General features: G+C 43.4%; 1 protein-coding gene across 2 annotated transcripts in view; it reads left to right on the top strand.

Annotated features, from left to right (window-relative positions):
- The window catches only part of LOC121280849 (protein Niban 2-like), a 203,873-nt gene that overhangs the window by 138,873 nt on the left and 41,173 nt on the right, over positions 1-23,827 (top strand). For both annotated transcript variants that reach the window (XM_041193136.1, XM_041193137.1), the window contains one exon: positions 15,068-15,183. In XM_041193136.1, coding sequence (XP_041049070.1) covers positions 15,068-15,183 — 116 coding nt within the window. The remainder of the gene's footprint in view (positions 1-15,067; positions 15,184-23,827) is intronic.

The following is a 23,827-nucleotide window of genomic DNA, read 5'->3' as shown; positions in this document are numbered from 1 at the left end:
TCTCATGGTTATCAGGTTTCCTCTCAGCTGTTCAGTAGGAGGAGTGGGGCTCCAGCACACACCTTCAAGAATAGCTGCTGAGCGTCTTTTAATTGTGTTTCAGGGTGTAGTGGAAGGAAAGAAAGGGAAAAAATTGAGCCAATCTGATCACAGTTGGGATAAGTTCTGCCTACCAGCTATCGGTTATTACTGGCCTTGCTTCTCCACACTCCAGGTTGAAGGAAACCCACTCTTTATCAGTATCTACTGACACTTACCACTATATGCGGACTTCAATTAATGGGTGGTCTGACATTAAACTCAGCCCTCCAGCTAAATAGCACTTGGTGAGAAGGGAGTTTGTTTGGCTTTTCCATAACTTCAGTATGGACAACCTGATAATTTGTGCAATATTTACTGAACACTGACACAATCTACCTCTATTATCTCCTTCAACCTGATGCTTTCCTCGTTTAGGTTTCTCTCATCCTCTGATCTGGCCCCTTGTGTATATTTCATCCTTTTGCCTAATCTAAGGTAATTCTGAAATGATAGGATGGGTGTTCAAGAAGGATGGCCAAAGTGCACGTTTTGTAGTCTATCAAAATGCTTTTTCTTTAAAGGTTTGAAGATTCAAGGGCTAGGTGAAATAATGACTATCTTGGACAAAGAAAGGACATTGAAGAGACTGCTACAGAGAACATGATCTATTGAGAGTGGGAGAAATTGGCAGTAAAATGGAGACATCTGAAGTTGCGGTAATGGATGTCCAGATCAGAAAGCTGCACCCTGCCCTATTGTTCTACAGTTTGCATAAAGCTTGGTTGGAGCAGTTTGAGACCCCAAAGGCAGGAAGGTTATAATGAAAATTAGAGGGAAGTTGAGGAGTAAACCAGTAGGAAGACAGCAACAGATGATATTCATTAAATAATTTTTAATTATTGGTTGTTTGGCCCTCCCTGCACCTTGAAAATTCAATACACTTGATTGGAAGATGTGTAATCACTGTTAAGTGATAGTGTGCAATCCTGTACAATAGTATCAGAACTCATAAATGACAAATGTAGGACATGATTTAGCCTGGTGCAGAGCTGGAGGTAATACAAGTAATGAATGAATAAATGAGGTATAACGAAGACAGTCACTATTCTGAATATTAGGAAGTAGCTGGGGAAGATGTACCTGGTACTGGAATCGTTTTTTGATGGAAAGAGAGGTAAAATGGAGTCATCAGATCAGATTTGGAGATTGGAAACTGAGAAGGGAATCAAGTTTTTACACTAATTGGTGAGTTAATCATTCGGATTTTGTGATAAACTGGGAAGGAATGGCACTGTTTATTGCACAAACAGCTATTCATTAATTTTAATGGCCTTTTGAGTGGCTACTTGTGTATAAAAGAACCTTTTCCAGCATGGTGCCCTGTAGAGGGAATCTATGTTGCGTATGAACAGGGCAAGCACCAAGGGCCTGAAATTTTGTAAAGTTGGCGAGGAGCTCCAGCTTAGCCAAAATGGTGCCAGAGACCTGGTTCCAGAAGTCCCACCCACGAACCTGGCATGCAGCATTTTCGGTGGGGGTAGGTTACACTTTGGACATGTGCGGCTCACTGAGGTAGCTGCACTTATAAAATCGCAACTGCCTTCAGTCAGATCTTTATTTCGTCAGCAAGGAATGTCAAGTGCGACTTGTGGGCTTTACACTTTTCAGGAGAAGATATAAAGTTTGCGGAGTTCTTTTGAGGAGGTAGGGAACCCCCTTTGGATAGGTCCAGGGACTCCTTTTGAATACTGTTTTTAAAAAGTTGCAATGACTGCCACAGAAGTTCAAAAACTCAGTTTGTGGCTGACGCTGGAGGAAATTGGAGGGTGGGGCTGGTGGCCTTGAGGGAAAAAGGTTTGCCCCTAGTATCTTGGGCACCCTGCTGGCAGGCAGGAGTATGTGCCAGAGAAGGAGACAGTGTGCATTTGTGCCAAAGAGACAAAATGGGGATGGCACCATCACACATTCACACAGAAGGTGAGGTCAGAGAGGGAGAGCACCAGGCCAGGAGGTAGAGGCAGCACAGCATACACCAGGGAGGAGGAGGATGTGACTACCAGGTTTTACCATGAGGTAAGGGCCTACCAACTACATATATTTATATCTCAAATATGACTCAAAACCAATGCAGAAGGCAGCTTGGGCTAAGCAGGGAAGTAGTCACTGCCATATGTGGCGTGGTACAAGAACATCTTGAACTGCCAAGCTTCATGCCCTGCCTGCGGCTGTCGAGGTTACCATGGCTCTGAATTTTTATGCAGCCTGCTCAGCATACACAGCTGCATCAAGGCCGTCACTGATGCATCCTTTGCTCAACTGGGAGAAAGCACATTAACTTCCCATTGGATGAGGTGCCTCAAATGCCGAGGGCAAGGGGTTTTTAGAATTGGCAGGCATCCCTTGGGTGCAGGGGATCATCAGCAGCACCCACATCACCATAAGGGCTCCAACTCATTAACCTGTCACGTTCGTGAATGGAAAACCCTTCCACCCCTTGAATGTGCAGGTGGTGTGTGACTACATCAAGGTGTTCCTGCACGTCTGAGCCCAATACCCCGGTAGCTGCCATGACTCATTCATACTGGCGGACTCCCAATTGCCTGAACTTTCTCAAACTCTGACACTGATCCGTGGTTGGCTTCTGGGGGCAAAGGGTACCCCTTAAGAAGATGACTAATGACCCCCACTTTTGGTGGCCACAGATGGAACGTAGACAGAATTATAACCACCATGTGGTGACCCAGAGTACAATAGAGCAGGCTACTGGCATTCTCAAAATGCACTTCAAGTGCCTTGAGAATTCAGGAGGATCTCTAGAGCATTCCCCTGCAAGGGCATCATGAATCGCATTGGTGTGCTTTGTGCAGCAGAGGACCCTACAACAGGAAGGGGAAGAAGCCAGGCCCAGAGCTGCAACATCTGCAGAGGAGGAGGGTGGGTAGGAGGAAGCAGCGTCGGACCATTCTCAGGAATCTGACGTTGAAGAAGAAGAAGTGGGTGAGAATGGCAGGCAGGCCCATGTAACCGTGGCTAATTCTTTGTGGGAGTGGTGGGGGATGTGTTCATCAGAAGCATTCTAATCCAAAATAGATGCACCCAGGGTCCTGAGAGTTCTCACACTTATCAGCCAGTCCCTGGTGAGCAGCTTCCACATAATAAACCTTGGAAAGTCACTGTGCCTCAGGGATATACCCATCTCCGATAATGGAGAAAGCTAACATCAAAGAATTTCAGCCAGCTACCTAAATATGGCTGCAACCATCACTATCATAACCCTTGGCCTCAAGATATTGCACAAACGCAACTTGGGTCCTTCACAACCTGGATCCTTCGCATTCCTCAATGAAGCAGCAAAGATGTCAACCTGTGCATACTCAAACCATGTCTGCTATGCTGAGTGTGCCAGTAGGAAGTATGTCTTCATGCCCAATAGCTACAGATATGGTATGTACTAACAGAGCTGCATGTATTGCATATTGTTCAGGGTGAGACCGAGACTACTACACTAGCTCCTTGAATTAACTTCTGTATTATCCATGCACCTGCAGCGTCCATTTTCAGGAGTATGCGACACCTGCAGCATGCAATGCTCCCATAAACCTTGGCTTCCTTACAAATCACAGTCTTTACCACCTGAAAGACAAAGGCTTCCAGTGTAGTGGGGAGAACACGGAAGTCCTCTTTCCTGGAACACTATATGACATCTTGACCTAGAGAGCATCCTCTTAGTTGACTGAGTAACACTTGTATGGATGAGTGCCCCCAGCACTCATGCTTGAAGAGCTCCTGATGAACTCCATCTGATTGTTCAGTCTCAGCAATGAGCCTCCCCTGAAGCCAACCATTGGACAATAAGTGCTGCAAGAGTCATCTCAATCTGTAATCCTTGGTGTTCTACTACCTATTCTATTTGGAGGACAGGAGAAGGAAGAAGCCTTCCAACGCCAGACATGTATGATCACACCCTTGCTCCTGATGTCAATGCAAGATAGACCTTAGCATGTAGGTTTCAATGCCACTGGTAAGAACAGCCTTCAAACTGGCTATTAGTGTACAAGAGCAAACTGAGACATTAAGCACTTTATAAATACATATCAATGTAGTTAATGGTGATAAGCACAAAGTGATAGTGTATCCAAGATGAATCCGTTACGGCTAGAGGCAAGACATTGTTCTAAGCTTGTGAATGCTCCTACTCAGTGCTCCCCCATGTTGCGTTGGAAGAGGTGGAGGTAGGCTGCTTACCTCTTGTTCTGTATGGCATTGAGGAGCCTGGCGGCTGGCCTCATAGTGCAGGCATCTGTTGGGGACCTCCTTCAGACTGTCTCCTCTGCATCTTTGCATGGGCTGCTGTTGCCACTGGCACCTGTGAGCAGGTGAGGGAGCTGGTGGAGGCCCTTTTTGTGGTTTGTGGGTTTTGGCAGCCAACTGGGTACACTATCTCCCTCCATCTCTGGGCCTCTGCCACTAGAGATCCTGGTCACTGAAATGGGGCATAGAGCTTCTCTCTCCTTCTCCACTTCCTCCTCGGTAAGACATTCTGGCGTTAAAAATTTAAATCTGAAAGGCAAGCAAGGCATCCAGCTTTGAATGGTGTCTTTCTCACATTTATGTGCTTCCTTGCGCCAACCATGTCCTCTATTGGTAAGTTGGAGGAAGCCCCTGGTACCCTCACACTCCTCACTAACCTCCACAGCCTTGGGTTGGCCTTCAGGTGGGGTTGTTGGGGCTGGCTGCTGGTGTGCAACAGGCGTCCATTCCAACAACTGCTTTGCCAACAACGCAACCGTCCTGCTAAGGGTACACAGCTATTCCTTGGATATCAGCACTCCTACTCCTGACCTGACTGATCCAGGTTACTGAGTGAGCCTTGCACCTTTTTCCTGACTGTGATGCTGCTCTTGCAGCAACACGTGGACTGGATGCATGTGTCCCTCCATAAGAGTGGCCACTCTCTCATGGTTGGAGCTAATGTGCTCGAGACCAAGATAAGATGGATATGATGCTACCTTCTCAGACATCTCTTCTGCCTCCTGATGGCTGAGGGGTGGAGTGGCACAGTGGAAGGTGGATGAGGGAGCACAGCTGGGATCTGTGTGAAACACAAAAGGAGTTATTTAGCTATAGCTCTTCTCATTGTGAAAGCATGCTCTGAGCCATGCCATTGCCTTTAACCATACTTGCACTGCCCTTATCATGCAACCCTGTCCTTGAGCTCCTCTCATGCCAACATACCCTTGACTCAATAGATTAACATCACCTCCACTATTAGCATCATGTTCCAAAGTGCGTTTACCATCACCTGCTACAGCAATTCTCCATCCCAGGCAGACACCCTGGCTGCCACCCTGGCTCCCTCCTTAGCATTCCTAATTGTCCATGGTTTTGTGGTCCCGTCCTCAGTCCAGGCCATCTCCCTGGAGTTTTGGGCCCCTTTTGTCAGCCTGATATATAGTGCTACCATAAAGGAATCCCGAATGTGTCACTGCATCGTCAGTGTTTACTCATATCTCTACTGTGCACACCTGCAGGAGCAGCTTGGACAGACAAGTGTCCATGGTATAGGAGAGGTACATGCCAAGTCTCCCGCCACAGATGCAGCATTCAGATATGAACCGTTGCTTGGACCTCTGTGTGCTTGTGCTGAACAACTCTCATTACCAGAATGCAGCAGGTGGTAGAAACTCTCATTTTCTATACTGTATCCGTGATCTATGTGCTCACAACAACTACTGTATCTTGCCATGCCCTTTTTGTGGTTGCAGGTTATGGTGGCCAATCGAGCTGTGCCTCTTCCACCAGTATCTGAAGATCCTGGTTACTGAAATGCGACACAGAACCTCTCACTCCTTCTCCACTCTCTCTTCAGTGAGACAGTCTGGCATTTAAAATGGAAAGGCTTTTATGGCTTTGAATAGTCTCTCACATTTGTGTACTTACATGCACTAACCGTGTTCTCTATCTCATCAGTGAGAACTGTTGGAGGGAGGGGGTTGGGGTAGTGCGGTTGCAGAGTTTGTCTGTACAAATGCAGGGTATCCTGGATTTTGTTGCTGTCTCTCCCAGATGTCATGCTGCACTCCTGATCATTAACTACTGGCTTATTCCCTCTGACTCCCACTGCTGTGCCATGACAGCATGCAGCTGAGAGGGACCTGGTCAAGGGTCAGTTAAATAGGTGCACCCTGATAGATGGGTGGTAAGAGGGTATGTGATTTGCATTATACCCCACCTCTCCAAGAACCAAAATCCAAACACCAGGGGCAGTTTTCCTGGAGTCGGGTTTGCAGAGTCGGGACTTTATCTAACCCTGCACTTCTAACACGTGACCAGGAATTCGAGCCAGGATATCAGAGTGAAGAATCATCACTGAGACAGTGTCTAAGCCAGAAAATATAAATTAAGAATATTTAACTTAATGTAAAATCATGTACAGAAAGTGAAACAGAGTGAAAGAAAGATGGGATTGAGGGAGATAAAGACAAAGGTTAACACAAAGTAATTTTCTTTATTATAACAATTAAATTTTATAAGGAATGAAACTCCACATTTGTAAAATTGAATTTTCAGGACCAGGGTGGTTGCAGTAAATGCAACTTTTCATACTGTTAAAAATTCACTTAGCCTGAATGCACAAGCCTTAACATTTTCTGCTGCGCTTAGTGAGTAAATACTGCAACTTCATATTGTTACATACATTTTTGAAAGTTAAATCTCTTGGCAAAGTACTGGTGTAGCAAAGCTTGCAGAGGAGCAAGACAACTTGCATAGCACCTTCGAGCTTTCCACTTTTAACTGCGCATGTGCAAATGGGGCAGAATTTTCTCCCCATTGGTGGTGGGGGAGGTTTTGAGTGGGCGCTGGCGAGTGTCCTCAGCTGGGCACCGCCATTTTCTGTGAGTGGGCCAATTAAGGCCCGCCCAGCTTGACACACACCCGGAAGCGCTGAGCGCTCCTGTGCAGGTGGGGGGAGGAGGGGCCTGCGCTCTTTCACAGATTGCGAATTAAATAGATTATACTGCTGTTGAATAAAAGTCATTACTTATGAATGTAGAGCTAGTCTATGTGCAGCAATGAAAATTGTTTCAGACGCAAATTGGGACCCTCCTAAATATAGGAATTCTCCCTCATGAAGTTAGCATGTTCTTTTTGCATGGTGGAAGTTGTATAGAACATGCCGAAAGTAGGTACAAAATAATGCAAGCTCTCGTTCACTGTAAAGCTTGGGTGATATAGGTTTTTGCATGGAGAGAATTTGGATATTGTAGCCCACAGTTCCATTTGGAGCTGAGGTTTTCAGACACCTGAAATGACTGCATGTTACTTAGTTTGAAATTAGTGCATGATTTAATGAGTATTGCATTGGTGCTATGTCTACTGCAGTTGGGTATTCTGTCATCTTGAGTGTTTTATCTTTCCATGCCTATCAGATGAATTGGCTTCGCCAATTGATCTTCCAGTAGAGTTGAGCTGTCCTCAAGTTCTTCTGAGGAAATATTAACTTGTTTACAGGTGCACACAACACTAAACAAGTAAAAATATAATTGTTTCATTTTGTAGAATCATTAAGTAAAGGATTAGTTTATGGAAGAAAATGTTCATTCTCATTTTGTGGAATGATTATTAGTTTTCTTTAAAACAAATCTGAAGAAGGGTCAGTTTCCCATATTGAGGAATAACATTCTGTAAGTTTGTTAAAGGGAACTCATGCCTGCTGAGCAGTAGGTTCTGCTGCATTAACCCCTACTGACCCTGTTAATTAAGACATTTTGGTTCATTTTCTTTCATTTTCCTTCCATGGGATGTGGGCATCGCTGACGAAGATGGTATGTTGCCCATCCCTAATTGCCCTCAAACTAAACATTTCAGAGGGCAGTTAAGAGTCAACCACATTGCTGTGCGCCTGGAGTCACATAGACCAGACCGGGTAAGGATGGCAGATGTCCCTCCCTAAAGGACATTAGAAAGTAATATTTTTGATAGCTGCTGATAAATCTTAAATTAACACTGGAAATTTCACTTTATTTATTCCATTATGATGTGACTTTTGGAGAAGATTTGATGTGTTGATCATTTGCGGTTGAAGTGATGGATCTGGTGTCTCACCTCTGCTGTCTGCATGGACACCAGTTACGCAACCACCTGTAGATTGCTTCTGTGTGGGCAACAAAAGTCAGCTGTTTTCCAGTTGCTGGCCAGCTGGCTACTCTTGATGAAAACAGTAACTGTGTGGACATTTGGCTGAGGACAGGTCTCCTTTATTTGCTTTGTATGGCCCTCTTAACCACCACCTGCCCTTTATGGCATTCTATCATTCTCTGCAAACTCTGAAGAATAGCAGTTTGGATCATATACTGAAGTTTGTTGACATCTATGGAACCATACTTCATTGAGCACTTTCAGGTTAAGAGGCTCAGTCAAAGGAAAAACACAAGTGCTCTACAGGACCAGGTTTGGCATTTTCAATTTTGGAAACTTGTTAATCTACTGAGCTGATCCAGTTTAAACAGCCTATGTACAAAACAGTTGGATCTCCTTAAAAAAGACAAGTGCTAATAGTTAGGCTGAACACTGTAAAGTGTTCTCTGCACTGGTTACAGAGGATGTACTTGCAGAATATCCTAAGGGACTGTATTGCCAGCCTAGTCATGAAACTTTGTGAAAATCAAAAAAAAACAAGTGCTGGTTGCACCCGAAGTAGAGATAAGAGGCCATAAGACTTGACCAAGAGCGTAATTTTCTTTCAGTCGTTTACCATCAGCAGATGGGGAAAGTTGATAAAGGGCCAGAAAGGAAGTAAGGAAAGTCAAGCAAAGCTATCTTAAAAGCTGAAGGAAGTCTGGAAGGGAAAGAGGATATTAGCCGTCTCAAAGCATCTTTCAAAGAGATGCTAATATTTCTCTGTGCAGAATGAGCAGAGACTTACTGCCTTTGAAATTGACTAAGAGGCTTGAAGACAAGCTGATCAGACATTACAGAATGATGCTGTCAAAACCCAAGGATAGTGCTCAGTCTTGTAATATTTGGGTTTTCATCAGGATCTTGAGTAATGCAATTTTGCTTGTGTTAACAGGAAAACAAGGCAAGATAGAGCACTTGGTTTGTACCTTTTGGACTATTTGGAATTGAAAGTTAAATTTATCACATAAGGAGAGGCACAAAATGAAATGGCCTGTCTTGTATTAACAAACATGAATAGTTCAGAGCTAACAGTTGGTATTTTTCATAGACATTCCATATAACAATGGGTGACATCAAGTTACAAATTGAGACTAACCAAATGAAAGGATAGCACCAGAATCTGAACTGGTTAATATGATATAGTTTGTTTATTGATGTAGTCTAAGTTATATTTGTTTCTTTCACCTTAGCGTAATCTTAATTGTAATAAAAATATTTATTCTTATGGCATTAACTCAAGAGACGTGGCTCATGGAGATGATTTTTTGCTGCCTATTGGAAAGAATAGGAATGCATGGTAAACATTATTTGCTTATTGTTTGTGTGAAGGAAGGACTTAGTGAGGATAATTTGTTCTTGCAAGCATCAATACAGCATTATAAATAAAGCTTTGGCAACTAGTGATTTATTAAAGTTTTATTTTAATTAATTTCATTTGTTTCAATTGAACTGTAAGTTCCATAAGTGGACTTGCAGCCCAGATGATGTGAAATTGAGTCCTATATACACAATATGAACAGGATTGACAATGACCCTTTGTTCTAGGGTCGAATAGGATGTTCACCGTACATTCCTATTCTTTCCAATAGACAGCAAAAATCATCTCCACGAGCCACGTCACTCGGGTTAATGCTGTAAGAACAAAAATTTTTATTACAATTAAGATTACATAAAAGTAAAAGAAACAAACATAACTTAGACTACATGTTAGATTTTTAAAGAAAACAAAAACAATCAAACCAAGTCACAACAAATCAAATCTATGTTTTTTTGAAGTCCAGTGAACTTGTGAACGGTGCTGGCTTTACCAATAAGTTCTCTCTGCTTAAAGATGGTGCTGTTGATTTCCACACACAATCCTGGCATCATCTTGATCACAACCAAGAACTGATGTAGTTAAAGGTTTGCTGTATATTACTCTGAGCAAGAGTTATCAAAACAAACAGCTGCTGATCGAATTCAAAGAACAAGTTGAGTAATTTTGTTCCAATAGCAAATAACTGACCCAAAATGGAAATAATTGAAGTTAAATTTCATTGGTATTTTTTACTTTTGGTTCGGTCAGTATTTGGAAATGATCATTGGAGCACAAGCTAATCGCTTCTTTTTACTGAATATTTTTCAAAATGGCTTGGAACTCTAGGCAGATGCATATTTAATACCATCCCAAGTGAGCATCGCTGGCACAGCATCACTTTCCCCACCATGCTGTCAATACAAGAAAGAGCGCCTTGCATCTTTATAATATCTTTCACAGCCTTTGGCAGCCCTTTACAGCCAATGGGTTATTTATGAAGTGTAGGACATGGCAGCCAAATTCCAAACTGCAAGGTCTTGCAAATAGCATTGTGATAGCCAGAATATGAGTTTAAGTCTTGATGGAGGGATAAATGTTCCCCAAGACACGAGGAGAACCCTGCTGCTCTTCAGAATAGTGTCATGAGATCTTCCGTGCCCACTAAGGGGCCAATGGAGCCCTAGTTTATTGATTTATCCGAAAGGTGGTATCTCTGACCATGTAGTATGTTCAGTACATCACAAAGTATCAGCCTAGATTGTGTCCAAGTCTCTGGAATGGACCTTTTAATTGCAGAACTTTCTGACTTGGTCAAAAGTGCTACCACAAATTCGTAGCTTTGCAGACTTAATTCGGCTCCAGGCACTGAAGTGAGTTGATGATCTATACTCAAAAACAGTTAGAACATCTCTTCAGCTAGACAAATGAGGAAGAGCACATGATAAATACCTATGCTTACCCGCTGACAAGGGTGGTGCTGTTGTTGTCTGGCGCACTGACCTCTACCTCGCGGAGGCTGAGCGTCAACTCGCAGACACTTCCTCCTACCTCTCCCTGGACCATGACCCCACCACTGAACATCAAGCCATTGTTTCCAGGACTGTCACTGACCTCATCTCCTCTGGGGATCTCCCTCCCACAGCTTCCAACCTGATAGTCTCCCAACCTCGGACGGCCCGCTTCTATCTCCTACCCAAAATCCACAAACAGAACTGCCCCGGTAGACCGATCGTCTCAGCTTGTTCCTGCCCCACAGAACTCATTTCTCGTTATCTTGACTCCCTTCTCTCTCCCCTTGTCCAGTCCCTTCCCACCTACATCCGTGATTCCTCTGACACCTTATGTCACATCAACGATTTCCAGTTCCCTGGCCCCAACCGCTTCCTCTTCACCATGGACGTCCAATCCCTCTACACCTCCATCCCCCACCAGGATGGTCTGAGGGCCCTTAGCTTCTTCCTCGAACAGAGGCCCGAACAATCCCCATCCACCACTACTCTCCTCCGTCTGGCTGAACTTGTTCTCACACTGAACAACTTCTCCTTCAACTCCTCTCACTTCCTCCAAATAAAAGGTGTGGCTATGGGTACCTGCATGGGCCCCAGCTATGCCTGTCTCTTTATGGGGTATGTGGAACATTCCTTGTTGCAGTCCTACTCCGGCCCCCTTCCACAACTCTTTCTCCGGTACATCGATGATTACTTCGGTGCCGCTTCATGCTCTCGTCAGGACTTGGAAAAATTTATTAATTTTGCTTCCAATCTCCACCCCTCCATCATTTTCACGTGGTCCATCTCTGACACTTCCCTTCCCTTCCTTGACCTCTCTGTCTCAATCTCTGGTGATAGACTGTCCACCAATATCCATTACAAACCCACCGACTCCCACAGCTATCTCGACTACAGCTCCTCACACCCCGCTTCCTGTAAGGACTCCATCCCATTCTCTCAGTTCCTTCGCCTCCGTCGCATCTGTTCCGATGATGCTACATTCAAAAACAGTTCCTCTGACATGTCCTCCTTCTTCCTTAACCGAGGTTTTCCACCCACGGTCGTTGACAGGGCCCTCAACCGTGTCCGGCCCATCTCCCGCGCATCCGCCCTCACGCCTTCTCCTCCCTCCCAGAAACATGATAGGGTTCCCCTTGTCCTCACTTATCACCCCACCAGCCTCCGCATTCAAAGGATCATCCTCCGCCATTTCCGCCAACTCCAGCATGATGCCACCACCAAACACATCTTCCCTTCACCCCCCTTATCGGCATTCCGTAGGGATCGCTCCCTCCGGGACACCCTGGTCCACTCCTCCATCACCCCCTACTCCTCAACCCCCTCCTATGGCACCACCCCATGCCCACGCAAAAGATGCAACACCTGCCCCTTCACTTCCTCTCTCCTCACCGTCCAAGGACCCAAACACTCCTTTCAAGTGAAGCAGCATTTCACTTGCATTTCCCCCAACTTAGTCTACTGCATTCGTTGCTCCCAATGTGGTCTCCTCTACATTGGAGAGACCAAACGTAAACTGGGCGACCGCTTTGCAGAACACCTGCGGTCTGTCCGCAAGAATGACCCAAACCTCCCTGTCGCTTGCCATTTCAACACTCCACCCTGCTCTCTTGCCCACATGTCTGTCCTTGGCTTGCTGCATTGTTCCATTGAAGCCCAACGCAAACTGGAGGAACAACACCTCATCTTCCGACTAGGGACTTTACAGCCTTCCGGACTGAATATTGAATTCAACAACTTTAGGTCGTAAGCTCCCTCCCCCATCCCCACCCCCTTTCTGTTTCCCCCTTCCCTTTTTTTTCCCAATAAATTATAAAGATTTTCCTTTTCCCACCTATTTCCATTTTATAAATAAAAAAAAAAACCCACTAGAGCTATACCTTGAGTGCCCTACCATCCATTCTTAATTAGCACATTCGTTTAGATAATATCACCAACTTTAATTTTAACACCTATGTGTTCTATTGTACTATTGTCGTTGACATCTTTTGATGAGCTGCTTCTATCACTGCTTGTTTGTCCCTACAACCACACCCCCGCCCCCCCCGCTCCACCTCTTTGTCTCTCTATCTCTCCGCCCCCCCACACACACACCTTAAACCAGCTTATATTTCAACTCTTTCTTGGACTCGAACGCAAGTTCTGTCGAAGGGTCATGAGGACTCGAAACGTCAACTCTTTTCTTCTCCGCCGATGCTGCCAGACCTGCTGAGTTTTTCCAGGTAATTCTGTTTTTGTATGCTTTCCTCTGTTTGCTGTGCTTGAGCTCATTCACTTGCAAGCACAGGACTGGATCTGTATTGATCAGACATTGGCTATACATGACAGCCAAAAAGTAGGAGTTCAAACACAGAAAGACTGTTTTAAAATGATTTACCCTCTTGGCATTTCTTGTGGTGGCTTGCAGGATAAGCTGTTTTGTTACAATTGGGTATTATTGACATAAATATGACACAAATGCACAGTAAACACAAGGTTTTCTAATGGGCTATAGTTAAATGTCCCTGAAATCCTTGTTTGGTATTCATGACCTTAAGCATGAGTTTCAATGAAGATTTATCAATTGCCTTCAGGCAAGACCCTTCCAAGCTCGACATCATTACTTTCTCCCTTTTTTAATTAATTGGGTTTGGTTGCAAAATTCTAAAAAAAGAACTTTCTTTTATCTGTGCCAGCTGTGACCTTCCTGTGAAAATCACCTTTCCATAAAGCTTGCTGTAAGTCCAAAAATTTTAGTTCTCGGACGTTTGATGTCAACATGTACTTGATAAATATGGAAAACCCTCATTACAATTTAATCCACTTTGTTTGTTATCATGGTGCGTCTTTTTATAACTTGCTCACTATTGAACCACATTAGTGTATTTATAAGCTGTTAGCATGGCCTCAGAAGGCCTATTGGATTTGTTTTTTTGCGCGGGTATAGCTGCGCATGAGTGTTGCTCCTTGGGGTGGAGGACATTGTTGAGAAATTAAGCATTTGGCTACATTTGCCAGCCAATACCAGTATCAAGCTCTACCAGTTCAAATTGAACTGGAGCTTCAGTCTTCTGTTCTGATGTGCTTTAAGCCAATCTCAAAAGATAAGTATCCACTGCCCCCAGTGCTGCTTGTGTATTTCGCTTGACAACTACCACTCAATAGAAGCTGATGAGAATTATTTGAACTGCTGTGCTGTAAACTAACTGAGGTTAAGATATCTTTGATTTGGGATTCTTACAACCAGCAAAAGCACAGGCTTTCATCTCCATTGGCTGCTCTGAAACATGTTGCAGTCTCAAAAAAACAGTTGTGCTTCAGCTCTAACCCCCACCACACCACTGACCCCACCCTTCCAATCACATAGAAGGCAAACAAACGTAACAAAAATCTGCTGATGCAGAATTAAGAGGTTGGGGCAAACCAATGAAGAACGTTAGAAAATTCTGAACAAATGTGATGCAATACATTTTGGGAGGATAAACTAAGAATGGGAGTGTACGAGTAATGGCTGAAGGGTGCTGGTGAAGGACACTGAAATATTCAAAGGACGTTAAATGAATTAGTGCAGGTAACTATAGCCATATAAAGACCAACAACATTTTGGATTTTATGGGAAAGACTGTTTGCTTCAGTTGAGTCAATAATGAGGGGTATTCAGTTGAAAATTGTCAGTGAGCAAAGGTATACAAAGCTTATTTGAGAGAATCATTGGAACATGGAACACTTCATCATTGAGTAAGTGAGTGAGGCACAACGTTTCATCTTTTAAGGGACAATTAGATAAATATTTGAAACTGAGCAGATATGGGAATAGGGCAAGAGAGAGCAAACCAGTGGGATTAATTTTGGAGTGCACTAGTGAAAGCCAATATAGCAGCCTCCTATGGCATGTAATTCTGTGGTTCCCCCATTGTTGACTCGATCAACTGTGCTGTCGATCTCAATATCATTCATCGTTCTTGTGCATGGTGTCTTCCTTTAGTTGTAACAGTGTATACTATTAATTTTGGGGCACATTGGAGAGTTGTTCAGTATAATGTTTCATATATATTGATTTTCTTTTTCTTCCCTTCTCCAGGATTGCCTGAAGATTGCAAAGTAGAGACCCCAGCCTTCTCAGATGCTGTCCGATTGTATCGTCAGTCAAAAGATCAATATGGCACCTGGGACATGTTGTGTGGCAATCAAGCACAGGTAAGCTAGTTGTAGGTTAACTCACTGAAAGGCCCACCCGATATCCTAGTTTTGCTTACATTGTCACCCCATGTGTTAAACAGTGGCCCTCTTTTATGTCAGCCAGCTTATTCAGGCTTCAAACAGTAGTGCTTCCATTGCAAGTCACCACTGTGAATGTAAGGTGCCAGCAGCCTAATTATTGTGTCATAGAAGTAATTCCACTCATTATCTTCCAAACTCCATCCCCATAGGGAGATTCAGCCTGAAGGCTATGAAGGAATTCACTTAACTTGGCAAAATTTTGCATGTTGATGTGGTCATTGATCAAGAGCAACTGATGCAAATTAAAAAGGAAATCTCAAGTTTCCAGTCTGCAAAGTACTTTGATTGTGACTGAAAACTAAAACGGTTGACCTCTCCATCCTCTTTTATGGATGTGAAGAGCAGACCCATTACGGATATCAGATCTATGATCGCCAACTCTTTCATCAATGGCACCTGTATGTTCATGATGATCAAAAGGTTAAATCCCAAACACCTGAAGTATTTTGGTTCTGGTCAGTCTGACAAAGGCAGTTGAGATGGACAGGCTGTGTCACCAGATTTGGTACAATAGATGACTGAAGTAAGTCCTTTATGGTGACCTGAAGAATGGGAAGTGATCCCCAGGGGTTCAGCTGACATGCCATGAAGGTCAATCAAAACAGAACCTTTTTCTCAATTGCTATCAGTTTTAATGGATGCAAGAACATAGTAACTGAATTAAGTGGTGCACTGGTCAGGGATGAAGGCACTTGTACTGCACTGTATTTAAAAAGAAGCAGAACAACAGCAGAAACAATACCAGTGACAATAGTTTCTAACCCAACAAGTGAATGGTGACTTCCTATGTGAAATTTGTAGAAGGTGTTGACTTCTAGTGTCTTTTGGAGCCATGTAGGAAAATATTTGATAACTGAGAGGACAATTGTGTTTCCAGTCATTTTGAAATATAAGATTATGCATATATGCATGCTGCATCTTCCAGTCTCATGCTGAATGAATGCACTGGCTTGCTTACATGTTGAATTTATAGCTACTGGCTCAAAGGGTTTAGGCTTGTGTTAATGGATGAACAGGCTCATTGTATTGTGGAGCAACTAAGTTAGTTACTGCCGTTCTACTTAAGCAAGCACATTGTTACTGTGGCATTGAATCATCTCCTTGGCAAGTTAAAGTAGAGCCATCAGCGAGTTAGGTGGCTTTTTGGTGGCTCCATACTAAGGTTTTTTGTATGTCCACTTTATTTTCCTGCAGGCAACAATTTGTCACGTAAATTGTCATATAACATGGGTATTTGTATATTGAGAGACTGGGCAAGTCAGTTGGATCAACTGACTTGAAAGTAGTGTCCCACAAGTTTAGTTAGTTATATTTTTTCATTTGGGTGCAGCCTGGGACAGGCTCTTTGCACCTGTTAAAGGAGGAAATGAGGAAATTGGAGGGAAAGCCTGATTCATTTGAAGACTTGTTCTCTTTCAAAAATTTATAGATTTTGCGTGAGAATATTCTTCTTTGTTGTGCTGATTTTTTTTCCATCCTGCCTGTGTTGGCAGTCACTGCATCTACATTGGCAGCAGCATTTGTAAACAAATCAAAATTAGAACCAACCCATATTTTAAATATAGCTGGTAACTTTTACTTTAACCATTAGACTGCCAGGAAGTTTCCTGAAATGTTAGAAGTCTTCAGCTTGTGCATTGTGACAATGATAATGTAAATACTGCAGTTATAAAGCTACTTGAGTAATAGCTTATATCACAGGAATAATATAGCTAACAGTTTGGTTCCTCTTGTTTCTGGAAGGGAGGAAGAGCAATAGTAATAGGGGATTCTATAGTCAGGGGAACAGACAGGCACTACTGTGGCCATCAACATGACTCCAGGATGGTATGTTGCCTCCCTGGTGCCAGGATGTCACTGAACGGCTGCAGGGCATCCTGAAGGGGGAGGGTGATGAGGCAGAGGTCATGGTACATGTTGGTACCAATGATATAGGTAGAAAGAGGGATGAGGTCTTGCATCAAGAATTCAGGGAGTTAGGCAAAAAGCAAGGCCTCTCGGGTTGTAATCTCTGGATTAATCCCAATGCCACATGCTAGCGAGCTCAGAAATAGGAGAATAGCGCAGATGAATAAGTGGCTTAAGAGTTGGTGCAGGAGGGGGGGTTTTAGATTCCTGGATCACTGGGACCATTTCTGGGGAAGGTGGGACCTGTACAAGCGGGACGGTTTACATCTGAACCAGAGCGGGACTAACATCCTTGCGGGCGGGTTTGCTAGTGCTGTTGGAAGGAGTTTAGACTAATTCAGTAGGGGAGGGGGGACACATAATGTTAGCAGAATAGGAACACATCATAATACAGTAAAACAATCAACTCAGAGGGAGTACAGCTGCATTAAGTTTCAAGAGAGTAAGGCAAGGCCTTTGCTTTAATGCCTGGAGTATTACAGGTAAAATGGATGAGTTAAGGGTGAGGATTGACACGTGGAACTGTGATAGAGTAGCCATCACTGAGACATGGTGAGGGAAGGGCAGGATTGGCAGCTCAACATTGCAGGATATAGAATCTTCAGGCGAGACAGGGGAGGGTGTAAAAGAGGAGGAGGCGTTGCATTATTAAAGTTACTACAGTAGGGAGAGATGATATCTTGGAGGGGACATCGAATGAAGCTTTGTGGGTAGAGTTTAGGAATAAAAAAGGGGCAGCCACATTATTAGGTGTTTATTATAGACCCCCAGATAGTCAGCGGGAAATTGAGGAGCAAATATGTCACAATTTGTGGAGGTGTGTAAAAACAATAACAATAGGGTAATTATATTAGGTGATTTCAACTTTCCCAACATTAATTGGGATAGACATAGTGTTAAGGGCTTGGATGGAGCGGATGTCTTGAAATGTGTACAGGAGAACTTTTTAGTTCAATATGTAGAGGGTCCAACAAGGGACGGTGCATTGCTGGACCTAATTCTGGGGAATGAAGCCGGGCAGGTGGCTGAGGTGGTTGTGGGTGACCACAACATGGTACAGTTTAAGTTTGTTATGGACAAAGAAATCGACAAGTTGCCAAAAAATGTTTTGGGCTGGGGGAGAGTGGATTTTAGTAAAATAAGGCAGGATCTGGCCAAGGTAGACTGGGAACAGCTACCTGTAGGGAAATCTACAGAGGAACAGTAGGGGTTGTTCAAAAAGGAAATGGGGAGGGTACAGGCTCAACAAGTTCCCTCTAGGGTGATAGGAAGGAGTAACAAGCCCAGAGAATCAAGGATGACCAGAGATATTCAGGATACGACGAGAAGGAAAAGAGAGGCTTTTAGCAGGTACAAGGGAAGCAAATCAGCAAAGGCATTAATGGAGTACAGAAAGTGCAGGGTGGAGCTTAAGAAGCAATTAAGAGAGCAAAGAGGGGATATGAGAAAGTTCTGGCTGGTAAAAGTAGGGAAAATCCCAAGATATTCTATAAGTATATCAATATGAAGAGGATAACCAGGGAATGAGTAGGGCCCATAAAGGACCAAGGGGGAAATCTATGGATGAAGCCAGAGGACATCGCTAGAATGTTGAATGAATACTTCACCTCAGTTTTCACCCAAAGAATGAGGCTGAAGGTATCGAACTTGGGGAGAGAGACTGTGAGGTTCTTAAGCAAATTGATATAGGGAGTGACAAGGTAATGGAAGTGTTGGCAGGCTTAAAAGTGGACAAATCTCCAGATCCGGATGATCTGTGTCCCAGACTGCTGAGAGAGACAAGGGAGGAGATCGCAGGGGCTCTGACCCAAATTTTTAATTCCTCTCTGGCCACGGGAGAGGTGCCAGAGGACTGGAGAAGAGATAATGTGGTTCCACTATTTTAAGAAGGGTTGTAGAGGATAAGCCAGGGAACCACAGGCCAGTGAATCTCATGTCAGTGGTAGGGAAACTATTGGAGAAAATTCTGAAGGAGAGTATCTATCTCCACTTGGAGAGGCAAGGTTTGATCAGGGATAGTCAGCATGGCTTTGTCAGGGGGAGGTCAAGCCTAACAAATTTGACTGAATTTTTTGAGGAGGTGACCAGGTGTGTAGATGAGGGTAATGTAGTTGATGTAGTTTATATGGATTTCAGCAAAGCCTTTGATAATGTCCCACATGGGAGACTTATAAAGAAGGCAAATGCACATGGGATACAGGGTAATTTGATAAGGTGGATTCAAAATTGGCTTAGTTGTAGGAGGCAGAGGGTGATGACAGAAGGATGCTTTAGTGACTGGAAGCCAGTGTCCAGTGGCCGTACCACAGGGATCTGTGCTCGGTCCCCTATTATTTGTCATTTATATAAATGACATAGATGACTATATGGGGGGTAGGATTAGTAAGTTTGTGGACGACACAAAGATTGGCTGGGTGGTTAACAGTGAGGTTGAGAGTCTTGGGCTACAGGAAGATATAGACCGGATGGTCAAATGGGCAGATAAGTGGCAGATGGAATTTAACCCTGAAAAGTGTGAGGTCATACACTTTGGAAGGAGTAATTTGACAAGCAAGTATTCAATGAACGGCATGGCATAGGAAGTTCTGAGGAACAAAGGGACCTTGGTGTGTGTGTCAATAATCTCTGAAGGCAGAGGGGCATGTTAGTGGGGTGGTGAAAAAGGCATGTGGGACACTTGCCTTTATCAATTGAGGCATAGATTACAAAAGTAGAGAGGTCATGTTGGAGTTGTATAGAACCTTGGTGAGGCCACAGCTGGAGTACTGTGTGCAGTCTGGTCACCGCATTATAGGAAGGTTGTGATTGCACTGGAGGGGGTGCAGAGGAGATTCACCAGGATGTTGCCTGGGATGAAACATTTAAGTTATGAAGAGAGGTTGGATAGACTTGGGTTGTTTTCGTTGGAGCAGAAAAGACTGAGGGGTGACCTGATCGAGGTGTGCAAGATTATGAGGGGACAGGGTGGATAGGGAGCAGCTGTTCCCCTTAGTTGAAGGGTCAGTCACAAGGGGGCATAAGTGCAAGGTGAGGGGCAGGAGGTTTAGGGGGAATGTGAGGAAAAACTTTTTTACCCAGAGGGTGGTGACGGTCTGGAATGCACCGCCTGGGAGGGTGGTGGAGGCGGGTTGCCTCATATCCTTTAAAAAGTACCTGGATGAGCACTTGGCACGTCATAACATTCAAGGCTATGGGCCAAGTGCTGGTAAATGGGATTAGGTAGGTAGGTCAGGTGTTTCTCACGTATCGGTGCAGACTCAATAGGCCGAAGGGTCTTTTCTGCTCTGTGATGCTGTGTGTGATGTTCTGGAAGAATTTCTTCCAGCTGAGTGCCAGGGTAAGCATAATTGTTTGCAAGGCAAAGTTTCCATTTACTCTGCTATAACAAAGTATACTAGTCCTAGTCTCTCTTCACATCCTAATCCATGAGTGTATAATTTCCATTACCAAGTTCAACTAGCCAATGACCCTTCCAGATGAGATCAACAGTTAATGCCAGTTTTGTGTTGTCTCTTTACTGACTTGGAACTTATTTCACTGTGGCCTTTACACCACAAGAGATGGGAGACTGTCACCCGACCAAATTTAAACCCAGATCCCAAAGACGAAGTAAGTGAGCTAATTCACTCCACTACACAAGTTGTTCTTTTATTCAACAGGGAGGACAAAGCTGTTTTTCTGACAAAAGCAACTATCTGTGCCATTTTCTTTTCCAAAAAAACAGATTTTAAACTGTCTTCCCATCTTTTCATTTCTTCATTTTGATTTAAAGAAAAAGAGTTTAGCTGAAAGCGCTTTCCAAAGGTCACTTTGTCTGGAAAAATGAAACTAAAATCAAAAGCTAAAAATCCAAGGTTTATCAAGCTGTCGGGGTAACCAGGTGAAATGGATTTCTTAGCAGGAGGACTTCCCAATGAATGAGTATTGTGGTGCTGACTCAAGAGAGCAACTGTTTGATGGTGTGCTTGAGGTTTAGGTTTAATTGTAGCTTTGGTCAGTGCTAAATTGAAAGCTACTTCTTCCCACAGTGGATATTTAAGCTTTGATTCCTGCAGGTCTGTTTAAGCAATACTCCTTCTACCTCTCTGTGAAGGGTTATTTATCGACCAGGTACAGAGCAATTCCAAATAGTGAAGGTGAGAATATCATGCCTGAGAGGAACATAAATTAAATGTCCAGTACGCAACTTTTATTCGACTAATTGTGCTTTTTTCAACAGAAGGACAATAATTTGCATTTTTCTGTGGGCTCCTATTATCATCTTTAACAATCCAATCCTGCAATTTTTCTAAAACCCTTTCTTCTGGCAAGGGAATGGAGCACACAGGCCTGGGGGCCTCTGCATAGTTGTTAGTGGTGTTTTGTATTAGCAGTCTTAAGAAGAAAAGTCCATGTGTAGAAAGGTGCCATGTTAAAATAATCCAAGTTAGGAACTCAATCCTTGACTGATAGCGGTCCAACCCTTGCCACCAAAGCTGCCGGGAACTTATTCAATTCAAAATATATTTGGACACGGCATGTTTGAAATTCTTTGACTTTGGTGCTTGACTGATCAACACTAAATCTGGCTAAAGTGCCAATAAACATTCTAAAGTCTCTGCCTCCCAAAGAATTTGGCCTCATACAAGACACTTAGAAAGCCAAAGCTGTTTCATACCCTGCCTCCTCAACAGTGCTGCTGGGAACCTTCACGTTCAAACGCATAGGACTCACAGAATGTGTTTGAAATGAAGCTGCAGTAATAATAGATTTCCCATTCAAATCTGTGCTATAGATAGTGGGCATAAAAGCAGCAAGTTTGACCAGGTGCTGCTTCTCGTGAAAATTCTCAGGCTGTTGCATTAGTTACAAAACCTGTGTAAAACTGTACATGTTCACCTGTTATCTTTACCAATACATTTATAGATGGGGGAAAGGAAGAAAATAATTAGGATTTTGTCTTCTGTTATTGCTGGTCTCTCATAATTGCATCATTTGTGCCAGAGGATCAGTGATTCTTACCAATCTTGATTTAAATTGAGAACAGCACAACTCTCTCTGGTTTTTCTGGGTGCAATTCACCAACATTGGTGAAATCAGTGCAGAAGATTGCAATTACGTCCAGCACACAGAGTTTCTGCGGAACATTTTTTTAGGCAATGATCTCTGGAGAAGATGGAATTTTGACTTCTTAGCCCAGTTCTGTTACCCCCCAAGGCTTCTAACCCAAGCTGTAATTGTGCACATTCTTCTCTGTAGATGGTAGGTAGGTAGTGAAAGTCAACAAAAGGAAGATGGTGCCATATCTCGGGAGGGAGTGGTGAATGCTGACAAAGGTTAATTTGAGAAGTAAGAAATACTGTGCCAAAGCAAGCATGCTGTGAGGGAATAAAATTCAATAATCCACTTTAAAATTAGACCAAAAAACCTTTTTTTGTTCAGCCTAGTCTCTGAGAAGCAGAATATTTTCATTTTCTACATAGTGAAAGGAAGTATAGCTAAAGATTAGTGTGCTCGTTCAGTTTGTCGCAGGTTTCTGCATAGAGCATAATAGAACAAGTCAAGGAGATGCATGGCTTCCACTTTCATTGCTATAAAACCTTAACTTGATGAGGCATGAGGGATGTGCTGCATGCAGCTGATGTATTGTCAGTGGTGCCAGGTGTGTTTCAGTCGTACAAATGTTCAAGATTGCTGCTGTGCCATCTTTACAAAGTACCAACTGGATGCCAGATGCTTTCTCAGTGGGAGTGGAAGATGAGAGTCCTTCAGGCTGCATTCAATGCACCTCTAACAGCTGATCTTAGATCAAGGTGTTTTGGGGCACGTTTTCCACCCTATACTTTGAATAGATTATAATATTATTTGGGCTGGAAGCTGAGCATCAATTCCTGTTTTGGAGCAAATTTACAAAGAATTTTTATGTAAAGTTATGTGGGATACATTTGTGAAGAAGCCAAAGATAGCTTTGATTTCCTTCTTCCATGAAGAGTTTTCAGATCCCAGGACAGACTACTCATTTTGTACCTAGATATTGATTGGTAATTGTGACCATTATGTCAGTAACACCGTAGCGTTAGTTTATACAATGCAGATATAAATATACCTTCGAGACCAATGCTAAAATAACCCTTTGGCCACGGACTTGACAGGAAATTAGCTGACGAAAGCACTGTATTAATTAATATAGTTAGACGGCCATGAGGTGCCACATCACTAAAATGTTGAATCTGTGCCCCCATGTGTTGTTGAAATGGGATAAAACAGATGCTTCTCGTCCATACCCTTAAGGGTCTTGCATGTGTTTCCAGACAAGAGTACAGATACTCATCAAGAATTGCTGAGACTTACTGTCATGACAGGGAAGAACAGTTTAGATGCTAATTGACTTCTTACCAAATTAGAATGAAGAGAAAGTTTTCACATGGCTAACATCAGCATTTAAGTTCAACTTGGTTACCAGACTTCTTTAAAAGAAGAAGCAGTGTGTATTTGGATATTGTTGCATTATCTCTCTGAACCACAAGATGACATACCTTCTGTAGTACCAGTAACTCCAGCTGCTACTCTAATTTAGCTGGCCAATTCGGAGTGCTATGTGCAACTGTAGTCGCGTGAGAGAATGCTATTGACCCCTCCATTTCTACATAATGAATCGTCTGTAAAAATTAGC

This window comes from Carcharodon carcharias, chromosome 8 (assembly GCF_017639515.1).
Source record: "Carcharodon carcharias isolate sCarCar2 chromosome 8, sCarCar2.pri, whole genome shotgun sequence".
Taxonomy (NCBI): Eukaryota; Metazoa; Chordata; class Chondrichthyes; order Lamniformes; family Lamnidae; genus Carcharodon; species Carcharodon carcharias.
Note: the sequence above shows the minus strand (reverse complement) of the source record. Positions and strands in the feature narration are given on the sequence as shown.